This window comes from Macaca nemestrina, chromosome 7 (genome assembly GCF_043159975.1).
Source record: "Macaca nemestrina isolate mMacNem1 chromosome 7, mMacNem.hap1, whole genome shotgun sequence".
Classification (NCBI taxonomy): domain Eukaryota; kingdom Metazoa; phylum Chordata; class Mammalia; order Primates; family Cercopithecidae; genus Macaca; species Macaca nemestrina.
The window spans coordinates 1526946-1550256 of record NC_092131.1 but is presented as its reverse complement, the minus strand read 5'-3'; the positions used below and the strand labels follow the sequence as shown (position 1 = coordinate 1550256).

Here is a 23311-nt window from a genome sequence, read left to right as displayed (position 1 = left end):
TTGGGAAAACAATTTATGATTTGAATGAGGAATTCAACAAAGAAATAAGTATCGTAAAAAAGAACCAACAAATTCCAGAGTTGAAGAATTCAACGAATGAAATTAAAAGTACAACTGAGAACTTCAAGATTAGAGTAGGCCAAGCAAAAGAGAGTTTCTGAAGTTGAAGACAGATCTTATGAAATAATTCAGGCAGATGAATAAAAAGAAAAAAAGAGTAAAAAGGAATGAAGAAAATCCCCAGGATTTACGGGCACAATTAAGTGAACAAATATTTGCATTATGGGTATTCCAAAAGAGAAGGGAAATGGTGTAGAAAACACATTTAATGAAATAATAGCTGAAAACTTTCTGTCTTTGGAGAGAGATGGGCATCCAGATCCAGGAGGCTCAAAGAACCTGAAATAGAACCTTTTTGAGGCACACTGTCAAAAGTCCAATTGTCAAAAGTCAAAGAGAAAGAATTCCAAAACCAGCAAGAGAAAAGCATTAAGTCACATATAAGGGAATCTGCATTAGACTAAGAACAGATTTCAAAAATATGAAAAAGGGTTTTCTGTGATCTCTGTTGCTGAGCCGAAAAAACAATGTAAGACACGGCAAGAAGTTCCATTTTTGCTTAACTCCACACCTGCTCCTGGTCTGGGCCCCGGGCTGGTAGTGCTGGGTGCCCTCTGGGGTCCTGAGCCTCCCTGCAGGGAGGTTTGTGTCTGGGCTCACACTGACTTCCCCTCACTGTGTCTCTTGCACAGTAATACACGGCCATGTCCTCGGGGGTCACAGAGTTCAGCTGCAGGGAGAACTGGTTCTTGGATGTGTCTGGGTTGATGCTTATTCGATTTTGCACAGATTGTGCATAATCATTATACCACTTGGACCTGTAGTATGTCCTTCCCAGCCACTCAAGGCCTCTCGATGGCGACTGCCTGATCCAGTTCCAAGTAGCACTGTTGCTAGAGACACTGTCCCCGGAGATGGCACAGGTGAGTGACAGGGTCTGTGAGGGCTTCACCAGTCCTGGACCTGACTCCTGCAGCTGCACCTGTGACAGGACACCTGGAGACGAAAGGAAACAGCAAAGTTAAACACCCCTCACTCTGTGAATGCTGCTGTGAATACGGCATCGCCCTGACACTGACCCCATGGGAGGCCCAGCACGGGGAGGACGATGAGGAAGGAGACAGACATTGCCTGGAGCTCTGCTGACTGCCCTGGTTAGCCGGAATTCAGCAGGCTCTGCAGTTCTGCAGCGGGGGAGGCTGCATTTAAACAGGAAACCACACCCCGGCATTTGCTTGTGTGCACCACTTGCTGATATAAGGCCCCAGGAAGGAGATGGTCCATTGAAGAGCAGGGGCCCTCAGGTCTACAACGGGGTTTCCCTAAAGCCATTTTCTTCAGCAGATTGGACCCAAAAGAGGAGTTCAGAGGCAGGACCCCCGGGTGTGATGACTCTGGAATTCCAGCATTTGGCATCTTACACCAACCAAAGTCTATATACCCTTTTTAATGGATTAGATCCCCTTCATTTATTCACCATTCATTCATTGATGCAACAAACCCTGAGGGCCGATGATACTCTGCTCCACCCCCAGGCATGAGGAGGCATCCCTAAGACAGATGCACCATCCCTGTGCTCCTGGGGCCAGGTGCCAGGTCCCTAGAGAAAGAAGGCTCCACACCCACACCACCCCAGGCAGTCCCACTGCTTTGGGAGTGAAGGGCAGCAGGTCAGCATCCTGGTCCTGGAAAAGCCTGCAGTGGAAGGGAGACGGATTTTGCTTCCATGTGGTGGGGCAGGATGGAGCTGAGTGCAGGGAGCTGTGAGCTTCTAAAGGGAGGTCCACAGAGCACAATGGACAAGGGCAGCTCATCCCAAACCCCCAGGGTGGTGGAAACGCCCCAGGATGGGGTTGGATGGGTGAGTAGGAGCTCTTTTTTTTTTTTTTTTTTTTAATAGCCTCAATCATGAATCTGCAGGAGTGAGGGCTAATGACAGGTGAGCATGGCGCACACAGAGTCTAGGAGGGGCCTGTTTCTGTCTGGTGACACTTTCTCCATATGTGGCCCTGAAGTGTAACACCCTAGTTCCTGTGGTTCTCGGGGTCTACAGTTCTACCCTCTACTCCTCAGTACTCACTTGTGTCACCTACAGACACTGCATCTGGGGTGTGGGAACAGGGGTGCCACCACTTCTCACCATATCCGAGGGCCACCGCAGGCTGGCTGATTTGTGGGGGTTTGTGGTTCCAGGGCATGGCAGGTCAGCTGCTTTCCAGAGGACCATGAGTGGCTATCTCCTGGGCATGGAGCTCACTGCACAGTCAGGGCAGAGGGCTCAGAGTGCACTGGGGAAAGGCGGCTCCCAGGGCATTCCTGGTGACTGGCTGGGACTGTGAACGTGGAAACCCTGCACTGTGTGAGGAGAGGGCAAGGCAGTGAGTGTGGCTGCCTCCCAGCAGTGTGGGGCTGTGCCTCTGCAAGGGGTCGAACCTGTGTCCTCCTGTCGATGGTAGACTCATTGTCCTCAACCACACCTCCACAGGCCTCTTCCGGACTCACTGTAGGGTCTGACTATGGCCCTGAAAGACAAAGACTTTCCCACCTGCATTCTCAGTCTACAGCCCATCCTGAGCCCAGGGCGAGGTCCAGGCTTGCACAGGAAGGAGGCACTGATGGGCACGGGGTGGACTGTCGCCACAGCGGGCTGCCCAGGGCTGCCAGGTGAATTAGCAGACTCCTAGCTCTCAGATGCAAGGCCAGTTTCCTCTCAGGAACCTACCCTCATTTCCTTGGTAGCCCATTTCACGCACTGGGCTCTGAAGAGTTCTGGTGCAGGATGAGGAGGTGGGACTGAGGTCTGGACAGACAGAAGGGTGTGTCCCATGGGGCCCACATCGTGGGGCTTAGGAATGATGATGTGCCCAGGAGAGGGCATAGCCTCCACCCCTCATTCTTGACAGGGCCTGTGGTGTGGCTTTGGAAATTGGATAAGAATAGTGGCCGCAGTTGCTGGGGCTATAAGAATGGTCACAGTTGAGCTGCGGCCATAGTCCCCCTGAGAGTGTCCTCCCCAAGCCATTCTACAGCTACTCACACCACCCACTCAGTGTCTGCAGGTCCTGGAACTACCCAGAAAGCCTACCTCAAGTTGAAAGGTAAAAGCAAAACTGTCTCTGTTCAGAGATTACATGGTTGTAGACACAGAAAATCTTAAAGAATCTGAAAAAAAAAAAAAAATTCCCCCAAACAAAAACAGAGACTGCTCAAACTAAGAATTTGAGCATATAAGCACCAAACAATTGGAAAATTAATTTTGAAAGGAAAAAACTTGTGAAGACATAAAAAGCAATCAGGATATACCTTAGAAGAAATATCAAACGATGTGGAGATCTTAACACTGAAAATTGGAAAACATTGCTCAGAGGCTGTGAGCACATGAAGAGATACACACAAACTGGATGCATGGATCGGAAAACTCAGTGTGATTAAGATGCCAGTTTTCCCTAAATCAAATCTATAGTTTAATCCAAATCAAAATCCTGTTCAACCCAGCAATTCCATTACTGGAATTTCTCCAGGGTATATAAGTACATGTGCTCCAATGATACAATGAATGCTTAGTAATCATGAGCAAATACCTTAAACGTCTTATAACATCTTTCACACAAAAGTTGTTGCATGTCTATTAGCTAATAATTCTTACGTCTCGTCCAGACCATGTAGCGTGAGCAAAGGGATTTCTGACCTTCAGAAGTCCCCATTCTAACTTGAGGACTTCACACAAATGGGTAATGGTCACATGGATTTCACAGTGGTGGTGGGGAGCTTTTGCACTGGAAAGTCATTCTGTAGAGAAGATTCTGTTATCTTAGTAAAATCACACCATTTTATTTTGCAGATTGGAATTACCACCTGATAAAGGGTTACTAAAGGGTTACTGATGTGGGAAGTTTTCCTACTTTATTATCCTTTAGGTTCCTCTGTGATATGGTTTGGCTCTGTGTCCCTACCCCAATCTCATCTCGAATTGTAATTCCCATGTATCGAGGGAGAGTCCAGGTCGGGGGTGATTACAGGCGTCTGCCACCACGCCCAGCTAATTTTTGTATTTTTAGTAGAGACAGGTTTTGCCATGTTGGCCAGGCTGGTCTCAAATCCTGACCTCAAGTGATCCACCTGCCTCGGCCTCTCACAGTGCTGGGATTACAGGTGTGAGCCATTGCACCCGGGCTCCAGGCTACACTTTAAGCATTTCTTAGGTTCAATTCACAGCAGCCTTTAGTCCTGAATTAATGTGGCACCGGTACTCACGAGATTACTTCGGAAGATTGCTTGAAGCTTTACATATCTCAAGATCTTTTCACCCTGGCTGGGAGCAACACAAACAATGCTTTCCTTGTGTAGACGCTGTGTAGTTTTGGGTCCACAGGTTTCTGGTGATTTCTCCCTGATGTTGAGTAGATCCTTTCATGCAGGCATAGGTCAGTTATCAGCCTCAAACTTCAGGGATCCCCCTGTCTGCTGCAAGTCTCCAGCTGCTCTTCCCCACGCCCCCTGCCCATCCTGGCTACACAGCAGCCTGCTCCCTGGTGCTCCTCCCCACAGGCCGCTGCTGCCTTGAACTCTGCTCTCTGTGCGCTCAGCTCACCGAGCCTTTCCCTGTGTCCTGGCAGCTGCTTTCAGGCAATAGCAGGATTCGTTAGTTTGTTTTTCTTTTCTCAGGGGTTACCATCCTGTGATGCTTGTTTCCAAATGTCTGAAAACTACTTTTTAAAAACATTTCCACCTCAGCGTTCTGTTTGTTTAAGGAATGTGGGTAAGCGCATTTTACCCACATAGCTTGAACCAGCATTAAAATTTTTTCTTAGAACCTGTTAAAGACAAAGTGTAAAACTGATCACAAACTCAAATGCAGGACAGTTACACCGAGATTCTTTTTTTGTTAGGTTACAGCCTGGACCTCTGTTGCTGCGGCCGAGGCCCTCTTGCCAGGGCCACAGCAGCAGGTCCCGGTTACTGAGCGGGGACTTCCCACGTGCCGCCTTACAATTGCAGTGTTTCTACAAGCAGAGGCCCAAGGAAGCAGGAAGCACTCCTCAATATTTAAATTAGTTAGCAAGAGGCAAGGAATGACTTTCTCTTCATGGTGATTAAAAACAACAACAACAACTCTGGCCGGTCGCGGTGGCTCACGCCTGTAATCCCAGCACTTTGGGAGGCCGAGGCGGGCGGATCAGGAGGTCAGGAGATCGAGACCATCCTGGCTAACACGGTGAAACCCCGTCTCTACTAAAAATACAAAAAATTAGCCGGGCGAGGTGGCCGCGCCTGTGGTCCCAGCTACTCGGGAGGCTGAGGCAGGAGAATGGCGGGAACCAGGGAGGCGGAGCTTGCAGTGAGCTGAGATCGCGCCACTGCACTCCAGCCTGGGCGACAGAGCGAGACTCCGTCTCAAAAAAAAAAACAAATAAATAAATAAATAAAAAAGCAACAGCTCTGAAGGTGAGAGGTGCAGTTTGCTCAGGGAAAATAAAACCGATGACCTGACTCAACGCGGACTCAAGCCGCTGCTTCTGGGGCCGCTCTGTGGTCTGGAGCGCCGCCTGGTGGTCCTGTGCTTCCCTGCAGGGAGGTTTGTGTCTGGGCTCACACTGGGGTCCCCATTCTGTGCCTCCCACGGGAATATGTGGCCGTGCCCTTGGCCATCACGGAACTCAACTGCAGAGATAACTGGGCCTTGGATGTATCTCTGCAGATGGAGAGCTGGCCTGGAAGGGTGGGCTGAAGTGTGTGCTGCGCCTGGAGCTGAGGTGCCCCAGCGCCTTCCCAGAGTGCTGCTGGGTTCAGGCCCAGAGGTCCGTGAGGACCTCACCAGCCCTGGGCATGGCTCTAGTAGCTGCACCTGGTGCAGGACGCTCAGGGACAAGAAGCAAAGAGATGAGTCACAAACAGACATCATAGCCCAAAGCCCCAGTTCTGAAATCTCTCAGACAGTCACATGGAGGTACAGCCATCAGGCAGAGGATGACACACAGAAATCTCATGTTCTCCTCAACAAGGGGCACGACTTTCCCACTGGCCTCTCCAGGACAGAACAAGAAAAAATAACAGGCTGTCTCTAGGCTGAGGTTGCATTTCACTGGGTCTCTGGGATGGAAATGTGTCTTGCATCTTCAGGAGTCTGCAGGGCAACCACTGCTGTGACTCAGGTAGAAACTTCTCTCCCCTCGTGTCCGGGGCCCTCGTTATCCCTGCCACAGTGGAATCAGACTGGGCACCGCTTTAGGGAGAAAAGGAGGACATGGAGTGAGGGCTGGGTAGTGGAGACCATTGAAGGGAGTCCAAACTCTCCAGGGGAAGAGAGGCCTCCGGGAACGCTTGGCATTGTTTACTTCACTTTGCAGGAGTAGGAAGGAGCTGAGAGTCTAGGGAGAGCCTCAGACACACAACCCTAATTTGGCATATAGGGGAGCAATCTCATCAGCCCAGGAGAAGGGGCGGCTCCTTGTGCCTCTGCAGACAAGTGGCAGGGACTGGGAGGGCATTATCCCTGTCCAGTAGGTGGTGCTGCCTCCTTGTTCCCTGCCTGGCACAGCCTCAGGGTGCAGCTTCTGGCTTTCCCAGGGTCTGTGGAGAGGGTCTTCTTGGTACTTCCTTAACGTCAAATAAAGTGAACACCTTCTCAGTGCACATCTTAATTCATCATTGCAAAGGCCAAGACACACACACACACACACACACACACACACCGCTGTATTTTTTTCTGACAAGAGCTAGAGACAATTGATAAGTGCGTCGTCTGACTACAGTTCACCTTAAGGAAGAGAAAACTATTAAGAAATGTCTTAAGTGTAAATTGTGCCTAATTATGAGTAAATGAGTAGCAGAAGTAAAAAATAATAACTGCAACTTATACACTTTAAGAGAATACTCTGTGAAACAATGACATGTTATTAAAAATGGGACACTTAATTGGTTATGTGTGGTGACGGTCAATGAGCAGATCGCATTCTTGCTGGAGAAGTTGCAGCATCCCCACAGGTGGACTTCCTGCCGCAATCTTGTGTGTCTCACACTTTTGTCCAAAGCATGTCAGGGAGGAGCTCAGTGCGCATGGGAACCTGACCCCTGCCACCCGAGGGATGCATGAGCTTCTGTATAAGCAGAAGAAGATGGAAACTTCAGCACCTGCAACAGAAGAGGCTTTCTGCTTTGGGGACCCAAACAGTTCCATCTGTGGTGGAGACGTAGCCTCATTCCTACATCAACGTCAACAAGCCATTGGACACAACAACATTTAGGAGTAGTCGACCCCACCTTCTCCAGTGTGGCCTGCACAGCCCAGGCTGCAGGGTGGGAGAGGTTGATTATGGAGAAAAGTCATTCCTGCCCCCCGGTACACTCTCCTCCCCAACTGCGTCATACAGGGAACAATGTGATGATGGCATCATGATGTTGAAGCACACACTGAGCCCTATAATCAGTTAAAGGGGTTTCGCATCCACCCATCCACACACACACCCACCCATCCATTCACCCATCCATCCATCCATCACTTATCCATGCATCCATCCACCCACCCAGCCATCCATTCATCCAGCCATCCCCCAATCCACCCACCCACCCACACATCCAACCATCCATCCACTAATTCATGCATCTGTCCACCTATCCACCCATCTGTTAGCAGCAGCGAATCCGTAGAGGTCTGCAGCAACTTAATTGCCGCCTCCTTGGAAGAAAGAATTTGGCCAAGGGACATACAGAAGAGTGAGAGACCCAGACAAGTTTTAGAGCAGGAGTAAACGTTTATTAAAAAGTTTTAGATCGGGAATGAAAGGAAGTAAAGTACACTTGGAAGAGGCCTAAGTGGGTGACTTGAGAGATCTAAGTGCTCTGTCCAGCCCTTGAATTGGGGTTTTACACGTTGGCGCAGTTCTGGGATTTGTATTTCTTCTCCCTTGATTCTTCCCTTGGGGTGGGCTGTCCACATGTACAGTGGCCTGCCAGCACTTGGGAGGGGCTGCATACACAGTGGGTTTACTGAAGTTGTGCACATGCTCATTTGAAGTGTTTTTCTCTTATTAGTAGAGTGTTCCTAGAGGAAGATCATATATCAGTTAAACTCTGCCATTTTGCCTCTTAGTGCCTATGCTTGACGCCACTCACCCAACTCCCGAGAACTTATCAGGAAGCTGCTGATTACCAGTTTCAGGTGTTTTCTATCTATTGGGAGACTGCCTTTTCTTGGCGCTGGCTGAGCTCAATTATTATTATTATTATTAATACCATTATTATTATTATTACTTGAGACAGAGCTTTGCTCTGTCACCAGGCTGGAGTGCAGTGGCGCAATCTTGGCTCACTGCAACCTCTGCCTCCCAGGTTCAAGCAATTCTCCTGCCTCAGCCTCCCGAGTAGCTGGAACTACAGATGCATGCCACCCCACCCAGCTAATTTTTGTATTTTTAGTAGAGACAGGGTTTCACCATGTTGGCCAGGATGGTCTCGATCTCTTGACCTTGTGGTCCACCAGCCTCAGCCTCCCAAAGTGCTGGAGTTATAGGCGTGAGCCACCATGCCCGGCCGAGACCAATTATTATTTTAGAGAGGCAGTTTAACAACCACTTGACTATCAGCTTATGCTTGCCTAACTACCCACTCTAATACATCCATCCCTTCACCTACCCATTCATCCATCCATCCATCCATCCATCCGTCCGTCCGTCCATCCATCCATCCACCCATCCACTCACTTATCTATCCATGTACGTCCGTCCGTCCATCCATCCATCCACCCATCCACTCACTTATCTATCCATGTACTCATCCATGCATGTAGCCACCCACCTACCCACCCATCCATCCACTCACCCACCCATCCACCCACCCACGCATCCATCAACCTACTCATCCATCCATACATGCATCCATCTATCTTTTCACTCTTCCATCCACGTACCTACTCAGTCATCCATCCATCCATCCATCTGTGCCTCCACCCATCCATCCACTAATCCATGGTTGGGTCCATCTGTCTGTGCTGCCAACATGCAAGGATAAGTTCCATGTGACAAGTCTGAACTTGGTATTGGAATCATGGGAGGGGCAAGGTGCAACAGGCTGGCTTCCTCACCACTGTTAACACTGTGGGGAGAAGGCTGATGGCAAACTCACTGACACGTTAAGTTTCCTAAAAGAGGAGGGGGAGTGTCATGCTAGAGAGTAATGGAAGCTCCCGCTGTTGACACAGAGGTAATAAAGGCCTGTCTGATGAGCTAAGACCTGCAGGAGCAGAAACAGTCAGCCATGTGAAAACAGGGCAGGAAAGGGGCCTATGGCAGAAGAGCAGCTGCTGAAAGTTCCCTTAGGTTGGGCAAAGCTGCTGTGTTTTGAGGAACTGAGAACAGTCCAAGGGCCAGCAACTGCCCTGTATTTCTCCTCTTACCCTGTGTGTCTGTCTGTGTTCCATAGTGATTGTGCAAACTCTGAATACATTGATGACTCACCACTGCCTTTATGTTAGAATAAACAAAGCAGACTTGCGTCTCTCATTTCTGTCTCTATCTCTCTCTCCATCTCCCTTCATCTGGCCCATCTCTTTGTATATCTTTTTGTCTTATTATTTCAACAAAAGTTCTTAGGGTCCATCTACTGTGCTGGAAACTTTCTTCTCACCAACCATTATAAGCTGGAGAATGTTTTCTCCACCTTATTACAGAATGTTATAGCTAATTCTCTTACTGCAAAATACTCTTTAATATGGGTGCCCTGTTTTAGAATTTAAAATTAGTATCAATTGCCATTTTTTCACAATTATAATTCATGTTTTACAAATGAGTTTTGTAACAGGGCAGGGCATTAATGAATTAAATTACTCTGTAATAGGAATGAGAAATTTTATTTTAATATTTTTGAGACAGCGTCTCACTTTGTCACTCAGCCTGGAGTGCAGTGATGTGATCTCAGCTCACTGCAACCTACACCTCTTGGGTTCAAACGATTATCCTGCCTGAGCCTCACAAGTATCTCAGGCTACAGGTGCACACCACCACGCCCAGCTAATTTTTGTGTTTTTGGTAGAGACAGGGTTTCACCATTTTGGCCAGACTGGTTTTGAACTCCTGACCTCAGGTGATCCACCTGCCTCGGCCTCCCAAAGTGCTGGGATACAGGCGTGAGCCACCGTGCCCGGCCAAGAAATTTTATTTTTAATGGACCCTTTAGATAGTTCTTAATAATGGCTGTATCAAAATACATGCAATTATCCATGTGGAAGTAGCTTCTTTCCTACAAACTTAAGAATATTTCAAATCATCTTCTCTCTAATCTTTTGAATTACATGAGTGAGAAACAGATGATAAGTATTTCATGTTATTTTCCGAGACATCACTATAAGCATCAAGTAACTATTCACACGTGTGCCAGCGATTTCTCTTCATACTCATGGGGGTTTTCTGTTTCTAGAAGATGCCCATTTTTTGATCTCCTCTTTGCTTTTTCCTTCTTGTAAATCTTGGACTTCTTAATTCTTTTCTAATGCTGTGGATCCTCCTAGGGAAGGATTCTGTACAGTACTACATGTGTTAGAATGTTGGGTGAAAAATTATATATAGTTTAAATGAATGAGCCTGAAAAAAAAGAGCTGGATGTTGCCAGGTGCTTGGAATAGACACAGTTAAATAGTGCATTTGAACTGAGAATGAAACCTGAGTGCCCCTCGCAGTTCTGGGGTAGGTTTAACATACACAGGACAGGAGCAGCCTTGTGTGACTTGTGAGACTGGAGCTGAGGTTTCTGCTTGAGTAGAGAGGTTTTTTTTTAAAAAAAAATAATTAGTTTCTTTTTTGATTGACACATACAAATGACCTGTATTTATTTTGTGCAGCATAATGTTTTGAAACTTGTCTACACAGGGGAGTGGCTCCACTGAGCTAATTAACATCTGTTTCACTCACATACTCCCCATACGGCTAGAAAGGTTCCAAGCTGGCTTCAGCCACGATGCCAGGTGAGAAACATTCTCTCATGAAGAGCAGCCCTGGATATGGTAGAAGAGCAAACCCCAAGCCCCCGCTGTTCACAAAGTGGTCCTAGGGTCTCACCCACCATCTGGAGCTGCGACACTGAGCGTGGAGTGCCACTGGCAGCACATGGGTCCCAGCAGCCAGGAGCAAGGCGCCATCCACAGGTGCCTGCTCCCGGGGGACCGCAGCTCCTGTGATGAGGTCTCACACATATAAACCATGTGATGAGCAAGGAAAAAGCGTGTCACGGCATTCTGAAGGCCCCAAAGAGGGAGGTAAATCTGTAGAGATGACAGCTACTTCAAGTTGCTTTCTGATTTTTCTAAAATTATAAAATAGATCAATAAAAGCTAGAGAAGAATGAATAATTCAAGAACAGATTTTAAGAAAGGAGAACTTTCTGATGTGTGAAAGGACCCAATATGCATTATCGTAATTGTAGGCATTGAGCTCTCAATGAAAGAATGACCTCACACTTGACACTCAGAAGGGGAAAAATAATGTTGGATAGATTGCCAAAGTGCTCTAGGAAGAAAATAATCCATCTTTAATTTTACAATACCACTCTTTCTACAGTGATAGTGAAAACAAATTCCAGATACAAATGGCAGGAGAGTGGAGCATATAGTTTTTGCTGAAGCTGCTGCTGTTGAGTGTGCTTCACATGCAAGATCTCGGCTGTGCAGTGTGTGGCCAGTGGGGAGCAGTGCTTGTGGGTGGCTGAATAACCCACCCCCAGATGTTTACATTCGAACCCCCAGAACATGTGGATTTGTGACCTCGTATGGCACGAGGAACTTTGTAGATGTGATTACATTGATCTGGAGAGGGGAGAATACGACCCCACATTATCTGGGTGGGTATGATGTAATCACAAGGGTGCTTATAAGTGGAAGCAGGAGAGCCAGAGTCAGAGGAAGGGTGATGTGACAAGGGACACAGAGATGAGAGGACGGCCTTTGAAGATGGAAGAAGGGGGTGCAGAACAAGGAATATGGGTTCTAGAATCGGGAAAAGGAGTGAAAACAGAATCTCCCTCCTAGGGTTTGGAAGGAACCAGCTCTGCCAACATTTTGCCTTTAGACTAATAAAACGGCAGGAGAAGCCTGGCATGGTGGCTCAAGCCTGTAATCCCAGCACATTGGGAAGCTGAGGCGGGCGGATCACGAGGTCAGGGGATCGAGACTATCCTGGCTAACACAGTGAAACCCTGTATCTACTAAAAATACAAAAAATTAGCCGGGCGTGGTGGCTGGTGCTTGTAGTCCCAGCTACTCGGGAGGCTGAGGCAGGAGAATGGCGTGAACCCAGGAGGCGGAGCTTGCAGTGAGCAGAGATCACACCACTGCACTCCAGCCTGGGCAACAGAGCGAGACTCCGTCTCAAAACAAACAAACAAACAAACAAAACACCACAGGACCACCAAGAAACAGTTCTTTCTCACATAAAACACAGTCGGTATGCTCACACCACTTGTGTGGGTTTGAGAGTTAAAGGAGACTGCAAGGTCTCTGGCTGAGACCGGGCAGGAATCAGGTGGAGCAAGAAGGTGGGTGGGCAGGACCTGATTTTCAGGCGTATAAATGTGAGGCGCTGATGAGATTTCCAGGTGGAGACAGAAGGAGGAGTTGTGTGTTCAGGTCTAGAGTGGAGCTGGTAGGTTGATCTCAGCCTGAGAAAGGAGGGCATCTTCTAGGGATTGAGAATAGGAAAAAGTGAAGAGTGGATGACTGTTAACAACTAAGCGGGAGATTTCTGGGGGCGTCCGCTCACAGAGCCAGCAATGGCTTATAGTTCGGGTTTGTAACCCCAGTCACTGAAAGGGTCCTCCCAGCCTCTCTCTGCATATGTCCCTGGGGCTGAGTGCCTGGTTGGGTGGTCACTTACCATTCCCTAAGAGGCCCTAAGCCCCTCCTGCAGCCCAGCTCCTCCTGGACCCTCTTGAGGGGAAGTTTGTGTTTGTGTTTGGTCATGGAGCCTGGCTGCAGAGTAAACAAGTTTGCTTTTTTGTTTTTTTTAAGAAAGGATCTCACTCTGCCACCCATGCTGGAGTGAGGTGGTGCCGTCAGAGCTCACTGCAGCCTCAACCTCCTGGCCTCAAGCCACCCTCCCACCTTGGCCTCCCAAAGTGTTGCGACTACAGGTGTGTGCCATGGTGCCCAGTCAAAAAAGCGTTCTTGGCTGGGCACTGTGGCTCACGCCTGTAATCCTAGCACCTTGGGAGGTCAAGGTGGGTGGATCAGTTGAGCCCAGGAGTTTGAGACCAGTCTGGGCAACAGAGTGTTACATGACCATTTAGTTTATGCAAATGTGGGGCTGGTTAAACGGTCTATGTGAGGCTGTCGCCTTGTCTTTGCATCTGTCACTGAGGCCAGAAGTCAGCAGGGCAGACAGTTGGGAAGGAAAGACAGTGGGCAAGCTGGGGTGGACAGAGGCAGCCACAGGGATGGGCTGGGACACATGAAGGCAGGCGAAACCATGTTGTCTCTCACACCCTTTCAAGGGTCTAGAGGGAGTCCTTTAACTGATTATCTTCCAATATATGTAATTATCAGGCTGGAGGTGGTGATACTGGAGTTCATAGCCTGACTGGAAGCTGGAAAAAGCTTCTACAACTTTATGGTGATTAGTTTTTTTAGCTTTAATAAGCTCCAGAAATAAGACTAAGTCAGAGACTTGATTTAGGATTTTGATTTTTGAGAACATTTGTTATAGATACTAAAAGGCTCAAAATATTTGATCAAAACAGAATCACAGGCCTTTGTAAAATAATAGTTACTAATTTAACCAAAGTGGTAATTCAAAAGACTTTGGAGGTGAGTCAAGATGGCTGACTAGATGCAGCCAGGAGGAACATCTGCCACTGAGGGAGTGAGACATTGGGAAGACTGGTGCTTTCCAAGCAGATCTTTGAAGGGAAGGCATTGAGAGTGGATTGAGAGTGGATGGGGAAGGACACAGATGCTGGGCTGAAGGTGGAGGAAGCTGGGAACCCTGCATGGGGATGCCAAGCACCAGGACTCATTCCTCTCTCCCAGCAACTCCAGGGGAAAGGTTGGGTTGAACAGGTGAGGAGTGGCCCACTCTTGCCATGGGCCTCCAGAATCCTAGCAGCAGGAGACCCCATGACCCCCATGGACACATGTGCTGGCAGGGACAGCTGCTTAGAGAGATGGCAGGGGCAGGACTCCAGCCTGTGTAAAGCCCAGAGTGTTGACACGTGAATGGCTGCAGTGGAGCACAGCCAGCCATCCCCCAAGGCTCACCACGGCTCACCACGCTCCTCTAGGAGGAGCTCCTCTAGGAGGTTTTAGCCTTAGAGTGACTATTGGACCTGAGTAAAGCAGGGTGGTCTTGTCCATGGGACAGGGCCCATCTGAAATGAGCATTTCCTTGCCTTCTGGCCTCTCCTGGGGCTCCAGGCTGGCTGTGCTTGCTTGCAGTACAGCCTTGGAAGCCCAACCAGGGAGTTTCCTGGGTGCCCTCATCATAGCTCCTTTGCCAGCAGACCATGCCTAACCATTGGAGAGCTCCAGCAGGCCAGCCCCTGCTGATGTGCACCAATCCACCCATAGCACCTCCCAACTGCTTTGCTGACATGAGTGCAAGATGGATCATAACTCCCTCCACCACCAGCAAGCATATTCATGTGCACCCTGCCACCCTGTCCCCGCCAACACATGGGCACCTCACTGTACTGTGACTGCCAGCAGGAACCTATGTAGGGATGCTGCCACCCTGCTCCTGCCAGTACCCCACCCCAGCAGATGCATGTGCACCCTGCCATGACACCACAACTACTGGTATACATGAGTGAGAATGGATCCCACTGCGACCACTCTAAAGAAGTGCTTTGGCCGGCACCCCCTATCATAGTGTTGTGGCCAACGGACTGGGAACACCTCAGCCCCTCCAATGCAACAAGTTTCTAAACTCAAGGGGCAAGAGAATAAAGCCAGGGGCCCAGTCCCAGAGCAGAGCACACACCATAAGAGTGCTGAGGTGAGCCCGGACCCCCTAAAATTTTCAAGAAACACAGCTAACTGAACCCACTTTATGCCACAATCAAGCCTGCAAGAGTATCAAAGAAGATAAAAGCAAAAAACAAACAAGCAAACAAAAACACACCAAAAAAAACCCAAAAAACAAAAAAGAAAAAAACCATCCAAAGGACAGCCACTTCAAAGATTAAAGAGACAGCCCACAAAGATGAGAAAGAATTAATGCAAGAAACTCTGCAACTGTAAAATCCAGCATGTCTTCTTACCTCCAAACGACCACACTGGTTTCCCAGCAATAGTTCTTAACCTGACTGAAATGGCTGAAATGACAGACATAGAATTCAGAATATGAATAGAAATGAAGATAACTGATATTCAGGAGAATATTGAAACCCAATCCAAAGGAGCTAAGAAATAAAATAAAATGATACAGAAGCTGAAAGATGAAATGGCCATTTTAAGAAAGAACTAAAGTGATTTGATAGAGCTAAAAAACTCACTTCAAGAATTTCAGAATACAATTACAAGTATTAATAGCAAAGAATCACAGAGCTTAAAAACTGATTCTCTGAATTAACTCAGTCAGACAAAAATAAAGAAAAAAGAATAAAAAAGAAGGCACAAAACGTCAGAGAAATGTGGGATTATGTAAAAAGACCAGACCTATGACTCATTGGTATCCCTTAAAAAGAGAAAGAGAAACAAAGCAACTTGAAAAACATTTGAGGCTATCCTCCATGACAATTTCTCCAACTTCGCCAGAGAGGCCAACATTCAAATTCAACAAATGCAAAGAACCTTGGCAAGATACCATACATGACAACCATCCCTAAGACACATAGCCATCAGACTCTTAAAGGTTGAAAGGCAAAAAACGTATATATATATATAGACACACACACACACACACACACTAGAGGCAGCTAGAGAGAAGGTTCAGGTCACATACAAAGGGAATGCCATGAGGCTAACAGTGGATGTTTCAGCAGAAACTGTACAAGTCAGAAAAGATTGGGGGCCTACATTCAGCATTCTTAAGAAAAGAAATTCCAAGCAAGAATTTCATATCCAGTCAAACAAAGCTTCTTAAGTAAAGGAGAAATAAGATCCTTTTCAGACAAGCAAATGCTAAGGGTATTCATCACCACTAGATCTGCCTTACAAGAAGTCCTTGAGGGATTGCTAAATATGATAATGGAAGAATGTTACTGGCCACCACAAAAACACACTTAAGTACCTAGCGATTGCCACTATAAATCAACTATACAATCGAATCTGCATATTAAGCAGCTAACAACATAACAGAATCATATATGCACAGATCAATGTTAACCTTGAATGTAAATGGACTAAATGCCCCAATTAAAGGGCATAGAATTGCCATGTTGGATAAAGAAGCAAGACCCAAATATATGCTGTCTTCAAGAGACCCATCTCACATGCAATGACATCCACAGGCTCAAAGTAAAAGGATGGAGAAAAAAATCTACTAAGCAAATGGAAAACAGGAAAAAGTAGATGTTTCTATTCCAATGTCAGACAAAACAGACTTTAAACCAAGAATGATAAAGACAAGGGCATTACATAATGGTAAAGGGTTCAATTCAACAAGAAGACTTAACTATCCTAAATATATATGTATCCAATAAAGGAGCACCCAGATTCAAAAAAAAAGTTCTTAGAGATCTACAAAGAGACAGATTTAGATAGCCACACAAATAATGGTGGAAGACTTCAACACTCCATTGACAGTAGTAGACAGATCATCAGGACAGAAAACTAACAATGATATTTGGGACCTGAACTCAACACTTAATCAAATGGACCTAAAAGACATCTACAAACTCTCCACCCCCAAACAACAGAATATACATTCTTCTCTTCTGCACATGGCAAGTCCTCTGAAACGACCACATGATCAGTCATAAAATAATTCTCAGCAAACTGAAAAAAAGAAAACAAAATCATACTACACACACTCTTGGACCACAGAACAATACAATAGAAATTAACACCAAGAAAGTTGCTCAAAGCCATAGAATTACATGGAAATTAAACAACCTGCTCTGGAATGACTTTTGTGAAAACAGTAAAATTAAGGCAGAAACAAAGAAATTCTTTGAAACTAATGAGAGCAAAGATATAACATACCAGAATGTCTTGGGCACAGCTAAAGTAGTGTTAAGAGGGAAATTTATAGCACTAAACACCCATATCAAAAAGTTAGAAAGATCTCAAATTAACAACTTAATATCACAGCTAGAGAAACTAGAAAAACAAGGAAAACCAATTTCAAAGCTAGCAGAAGATGAGAAATAATAAAAATTAGAACTTCACTAAATGAAATTGAGATGCTAAAAACCATATAAAAGATCAATGAAACCAGAAGTTAGTTCTGAAAAGAATAAATAAGATTGACAGACTGCTAGATAGAGAATAAAAGAGAGAAGATCCAAATAACCACAATAAAAATTGGCAAATGGATGGCTGGGTATGGTGGCTCACTCCTGTAATCCCAGCACTTGGGGAGTCCAAGATAGGAACATCACTTGAAGTCAGGAGTTCAAGACCAGCCTGGCCAGCTCGGTGAACCCCATCTCTAATAAAAATACAAAAGTTAGCTGGGCATGGTGGCGCATGCCCGTAGTCCCAGCCACTTGGGAGGCTGAGACAGAAGAATTGCTTGAACCCAAGAGGCAGACATTGCAGTGAGCCAAGATCACACCACTGCACTCCAGTCTGGGCAACTGAGCAAGACTCTGTCTCAGGAAAAAAATAAATAAAAGAAACAACAAAGGGGACATTACCACCAACCCCACAGAAATATCGTCAGAGACTACTAGGAATACCTCTATGTACACAGAATAGAAAACCTAGAAGAAATGAATAAATTCCTGGAAACGTACAACCTCTTAAGATTTAACCAGGAACATATTGAATACCTGAACAGATCAATAATGAGTTCCAAAATTGAACCAGTAATAAAAAACCTACCAACCAGAAAAAGCTCTAGAAGAGATGGATTCACAGTTGAACTCTACCAGACATATAAAGAAGAGCTGGTACCAATCCTACAGAAACTATTCCAAAAACTTAGGATGAAGGACTCCTCCCTAACTCAGTCTATGAGACCAGCATCTCTGGTATTCTGATACCAAAACCCAGCAGAGACACAACAAAAAAGAAAACTTCAGGCCAATATCCCTGATGAACATAGACACAAAAATCCTCAACAAAATGCTAGCAAATCAAATCCAGCAGCACAGCCAAAAGCTAATACACTACAATTAAGTAAGTTTTATTTCTCAGATGCAAAGTTGGTTCAACATATATAAATCAATAAATGTGATTCATCACACGAACAGAACTAAAAACAAAAACCACATGATCATCTCAATAGACAGAAAAAGCTTTCAATAAAATTCAACATCCCTTCATGAAAAAGCCCTCAACAAACTAGTTATCAAAGAAACATACTTCAAAATAATCAGAGACATTTGTGCCAAATCCACAGCCAATATCATACTGAATGGACAAAAACTGGAAGCATTCGCCTTGTGAATCAGAACAAGACAAGGATGCCCACTCTTACCACTCCTATTCAACATAGTACTGGAATTCCTCGCCAGAGCAATCAGGCAAGAGAAAGAAATAAATGCCATCCAAATAGGAGGAAAACAAGTTGATCTATCTCTCTTCACAGATGATATAAGTCTATACCTAGAAAACCCCATAGTCTCTGTCCAAATCCTCCTAGAACTGATAAACAACTTTAGCAAAGTTACTGGACACAAAATGAACGTACAAAAATCAGAAGAATTTTATACACCAATAATGTCCAAGCTGAGAGCCAAATCAAGAATGTAATCCCATTCTTAATAGCCACAAAAAGAATAAAATACCTAGGACTAGAGCTAACAAGGGAAGTGAAAGATCTCTACAATGAGAATTATAAAACATGGCTGTAAGAAGTCAGAGACAACACAAACAAATGGAAAAACGTTCCATATTCATGGATAAGAAGAATCAATATTGTTAAAGTGTCTGTACTACCCAAAGCAATTTACAAATTAAATGCAATTCCTATAGAACCACCACCATCATTCTTCACAGAAATAGAAAAAAACTATTCTAAAATTTATATGGAACTGAGAAATAGCCCAAGTAGCCAAAACAATCCTAAGCAAAAAGAATAATGCTGGAAACACCACACCACTTGATTTCAAATTATACCATAAAGCCACAATAACAAAAACAGCTTGATACTATTACAAGAACAGACACACAGACCAATGGAACAGAATACAAAACTCAGACATAAAGCTGCACAATTACAGCCACCTGAAAGGACTCTCTGCTCAATAAATGGTGCTGGGATAACTGGTTAGCCATACGCAGAAGATTGAAACTGGATGCTTACTTTTCACTATATGCAAAAATCAACTCAAGATGGATTAAAGACTTAAATATGAAATCTAAAATTATGAAATCCCTAGAAGAATACCTAAGAAATACCATTCTGGACACTAGCCCTGGAAAAGTCTGAATGATGAAGACTTAAAAAGCAATCGCGACAAAAACAGAAATCAATAGTGGGACCTAATTAAACTAGAGAGCTTCTGCATAGCAAAACAAACAAACAAACAAAAATGATGAATAGAGTAAACAAACAACCTACAGAATGGGAGAAAATATTTGCAAACTATGCATCCAACAAAGGCCTAATATTTAGAACCTATGGGGAACATAAGCAGATCATCAAACGAAGACCAAACAGTCCCATTAAAAAGTGGGCAAAGGACGTGAACAGATATTTCTCAAAAGAAGGCACAGATGTGGCTAACAAGCATATTAAAACATGCTCAATATCACTAATGATTAGAGAAGTGCAAATCAAAGCCACAATGAGATACCATTTCACACCAATCAGAATGGCTGTTCTCAAAGAATAAAAAAATAACAGATGTTGACCAGGCGCCATGGCTCATGCCTATAATCCCAGCACTCTGGGAGACCGAGGTGGGTGGATCATGAGGTCAGAAGTTTGAGACCATTGGCTTCATTGCTGGGATGCACAGTCAGTTCAACAGATGCAAATCAATAAGTGTGATTCATCACATAAACAGAATTAAAAACAAATCCACAGATCATCTCAATAGACACAGAAAAAGCTTCAACAAAATCCAATGTTGCTTCATGATGAAAACCCTCAACAAAGTAGGCATAAAAAAGGTGTATCTCAAAATAATAAGAGCCATCTATGACAAACCTACAGCTAGCTTCATACCGAATGAGCAAAAGCTGGTAGCATCCCCCTGAGAACCGGCACATGATGAGGATGACCATACTGACTACTCCTATTCAGTATAGCACTGGAAGTCCTAACCAGAGCAATCAGGCAGGAGAAAGGAATAAAAGGCATCCAAGTAGGGAAAGAAGGAGTTAAACCATCTCTCTTCACAGACGATGTAATTCTATATGTAGAGAACACTAAAGATTCCACCAAAAGGCTCCTGGAACTAATCAATGACTTCAGTTAAGTTTCAGAATATAAAATCAATGACAGAAATCAGCAGCATTTCTGTACACCAATAATGTTCAAGCTAAGAGCTAAATCATGCATGCAATTCCATTTACAATAGTCACAAAAAAATACCTAGGAATGCATCTAACCAATGAGATCTGAAAGATCTGTACAAAGAGAACTACAAAACCCTGTTGAAAGAAATCATAGATGACAAAACAAATGGAAAACCATTCGACATGCATGGATTGGAAGGATCAATATTGTTAAAATAGTCATAGTGCCCAAAGTAATCTATAGATTCAACACTATTCCTATCAAATTACCAACATTATTTTTCACAGAATTATGAAGTACTATTCTAAAATTCACATGGAACCAAAAAGAGCCTGAATAGCCAATAAATTTTAAGCAAAAAGAACAAAGCTGGAGGCATCACATTACCCAACTTCAAAATATACTGCAAGGCTACAGTAACCAAAACAGAAACAGAATGTTACTGGTACAACAGACACATAGACCAAAGGAACAGAATAGAGAACCCAGAAATAAAGCTGGACACCTACAGCCTTCTGAGCTTTGACATCATTGACAAAAATAAGCGAAATGGAAATGATCCCCTGTTCAATAAATGGTGCTGGAATAACTGGCTAGCCACAGCAGATGATATGGGAACCTGGATCCCGACCTTTCACTGTATAGAACAATTAACTCAAGATGAATTAAAGATTTAAATGTAAGACCTCAAACTATAAGAGTCGTAAGAGAAAACTTAGGAAATATCATTCCAGATATTGGATTTGGGAAAGAATTTATGACTAAGTCCTCAAAAGCAATTGCAACACAATCAAAAATAAACATTTGGGACCAAATTAAACTAAAGAGCTTCTGCAAAGCAAAAGAAACTATCAACAGAATAAACAGACGACCTACAGAATGGGAGGACATATTCACAAACTATGCATCTGACAAAGGTCTAATATCCAGAATGTATTAGAGACTTATGTGATTCAACAAGAAAAAGGACAAATCACTCCGTTAAAGGGAGTCAAAGACATGAACAGACACTTCTCAAAAGAAGACATTCATGTGGCCAACAAGCATACGAAAAATCACTCAACTTCACAAATCATCAGAGAAATGCAAATCAAAGCCAAAATGAGATACTACCTCCCACTAGTCAGAATGACTATTGTTAAAAAGTAAAAAAATAACAGATGGTGGTAAGGCTGTGGAGAAAAGGGAATGATTTGCACTATTGGTGGGAATGTAAGTTAGTTCAGCCATTGTGGAAAGCAGTTTGGAGATTTCTCAAAGGATTTAAAACAGAACTACCATTCTCCCAGCAATCCCATTATTGGACATACATCCAAAAGAAAAGAAATCATTCTACCAAGAAGACACGGGCACTTGGATGTTCATGGCAGCACCATTCACAATATCAAATACATGGACTCAACCTAGGTATGCGTCAACAGAGGATGGGATGAAGAAAACACGCAATCCTATACAGCCATGGAATACTATAGAGCCATGAAAAGAACAAAATCATATCCTTTGCAGCAACATGGATGCAGTTAGGGCCATTATCCCAAATGAACTAAGGCAGGAACAGAAAGCCAGATACAGCATGTTTTTCACTTATAAGTAGGAGCTACACACGGGGTGCTCATGGACGTAAAGATGGGAACGACAGACACTGGGGGAAGGGGAGTCAAAGAATAAAAAGCTAACTATTGAGTACTAGGCTCAGAACCTGGGTGACAGGATTAATCGTACCCCAAACCTCAAAATCATGTAATATACCAGGTAACAAACCTGCACATGAACCCCCGAATCAAAAGTAAAAGTTGAAGTTATATTAAAAAAGAAATGTACCATACTACTGTGAGATGTTAATAATAGGGAAAACTGGGTCCAGGGTATATGGGAACTCTTTGTGTGTGTGTGTGTGTGTGTGTGTGTGTGTGTGTGTGTGTGTGTATACACACATACACTTTTAATTTGTTTGTTTGTTTGTTTCAAGACATAGTCTCGCTCTGTTGCCTAGGCTGGAGTGCAGTGGTGCAGTCTCGGTTCACTGCAACCTCTGCGTCTTGGACTCAAGCAATTCTCTGGCCTCAGCCTCCCGAGTAGCTGGAACCACAGGCACATGCCACCACAACCAGGTAATTTCTGTGTTTTCAGTAGAGACGGGGTTTCACCATGTTGGCCAGGCTGGTCTCAAGCTCCTGACATCACGTGATCTGTCTGCCTCAGCCTCCCAAAGTGCTGGGATTATAGTTGTGAGCCACTGCACCTGCCTTGTATATTTTTCTTAATACTTGAGTAAACCTATAATAATTTTAAACAATACAATCTATTCAAAAAAGAAAATGTTGGGTGACAATTTCCCTAATTTGGGTTTAATTTTTAAGAAATGTGAACTTTGAATGACTCTGATACCCCACTGTGATAAAGGGGAAATAAAGGAGAAAGAATGGAAGTCCTCAGGGAAAGTGGCTGGGAGAATAGGGAGGCCCAAGTCCCTGACAGGAGTCCCCCACTCCCCACGTCCTCCTCTGCACCTGCTCCTGGGGCTGGTCCCTGCAGTTGGTGGTCTCACATGCCCCTGCAGGGAGCTTTGTGTCTGGGCTCACACTCATGTCCTCTCATGGTGTCTCACACAGTAATACACGGCCGTGTCCTCGGGGGTCACAGAACTCACCTGCAGGGAGAACTGGTTCTTGGATGTGTCAGCAGCGATAGAGATGGAG

The 23311-nt window shown here is 44.9% G+C and overlaps 1 gene segment (V, D, J or C); it reads right to left on the bottom strand.

Moving 5' to 3' along the window:
• Positions 1 to 604: 604 nt before the first annotated feature.
• LOC105489903 (immunoglobulin heavy variable 6-1-like) lies at positions 605 to 1226 on the bottom strand. The segment is given in 2 exon segments: positions 605 to 1056; positions 1140 to 1226. Coding segments are annotated over 2 exon segments (486 nt in total).
• Positions 1227 to 23311: the final 22085 nt, after the last annotated feature.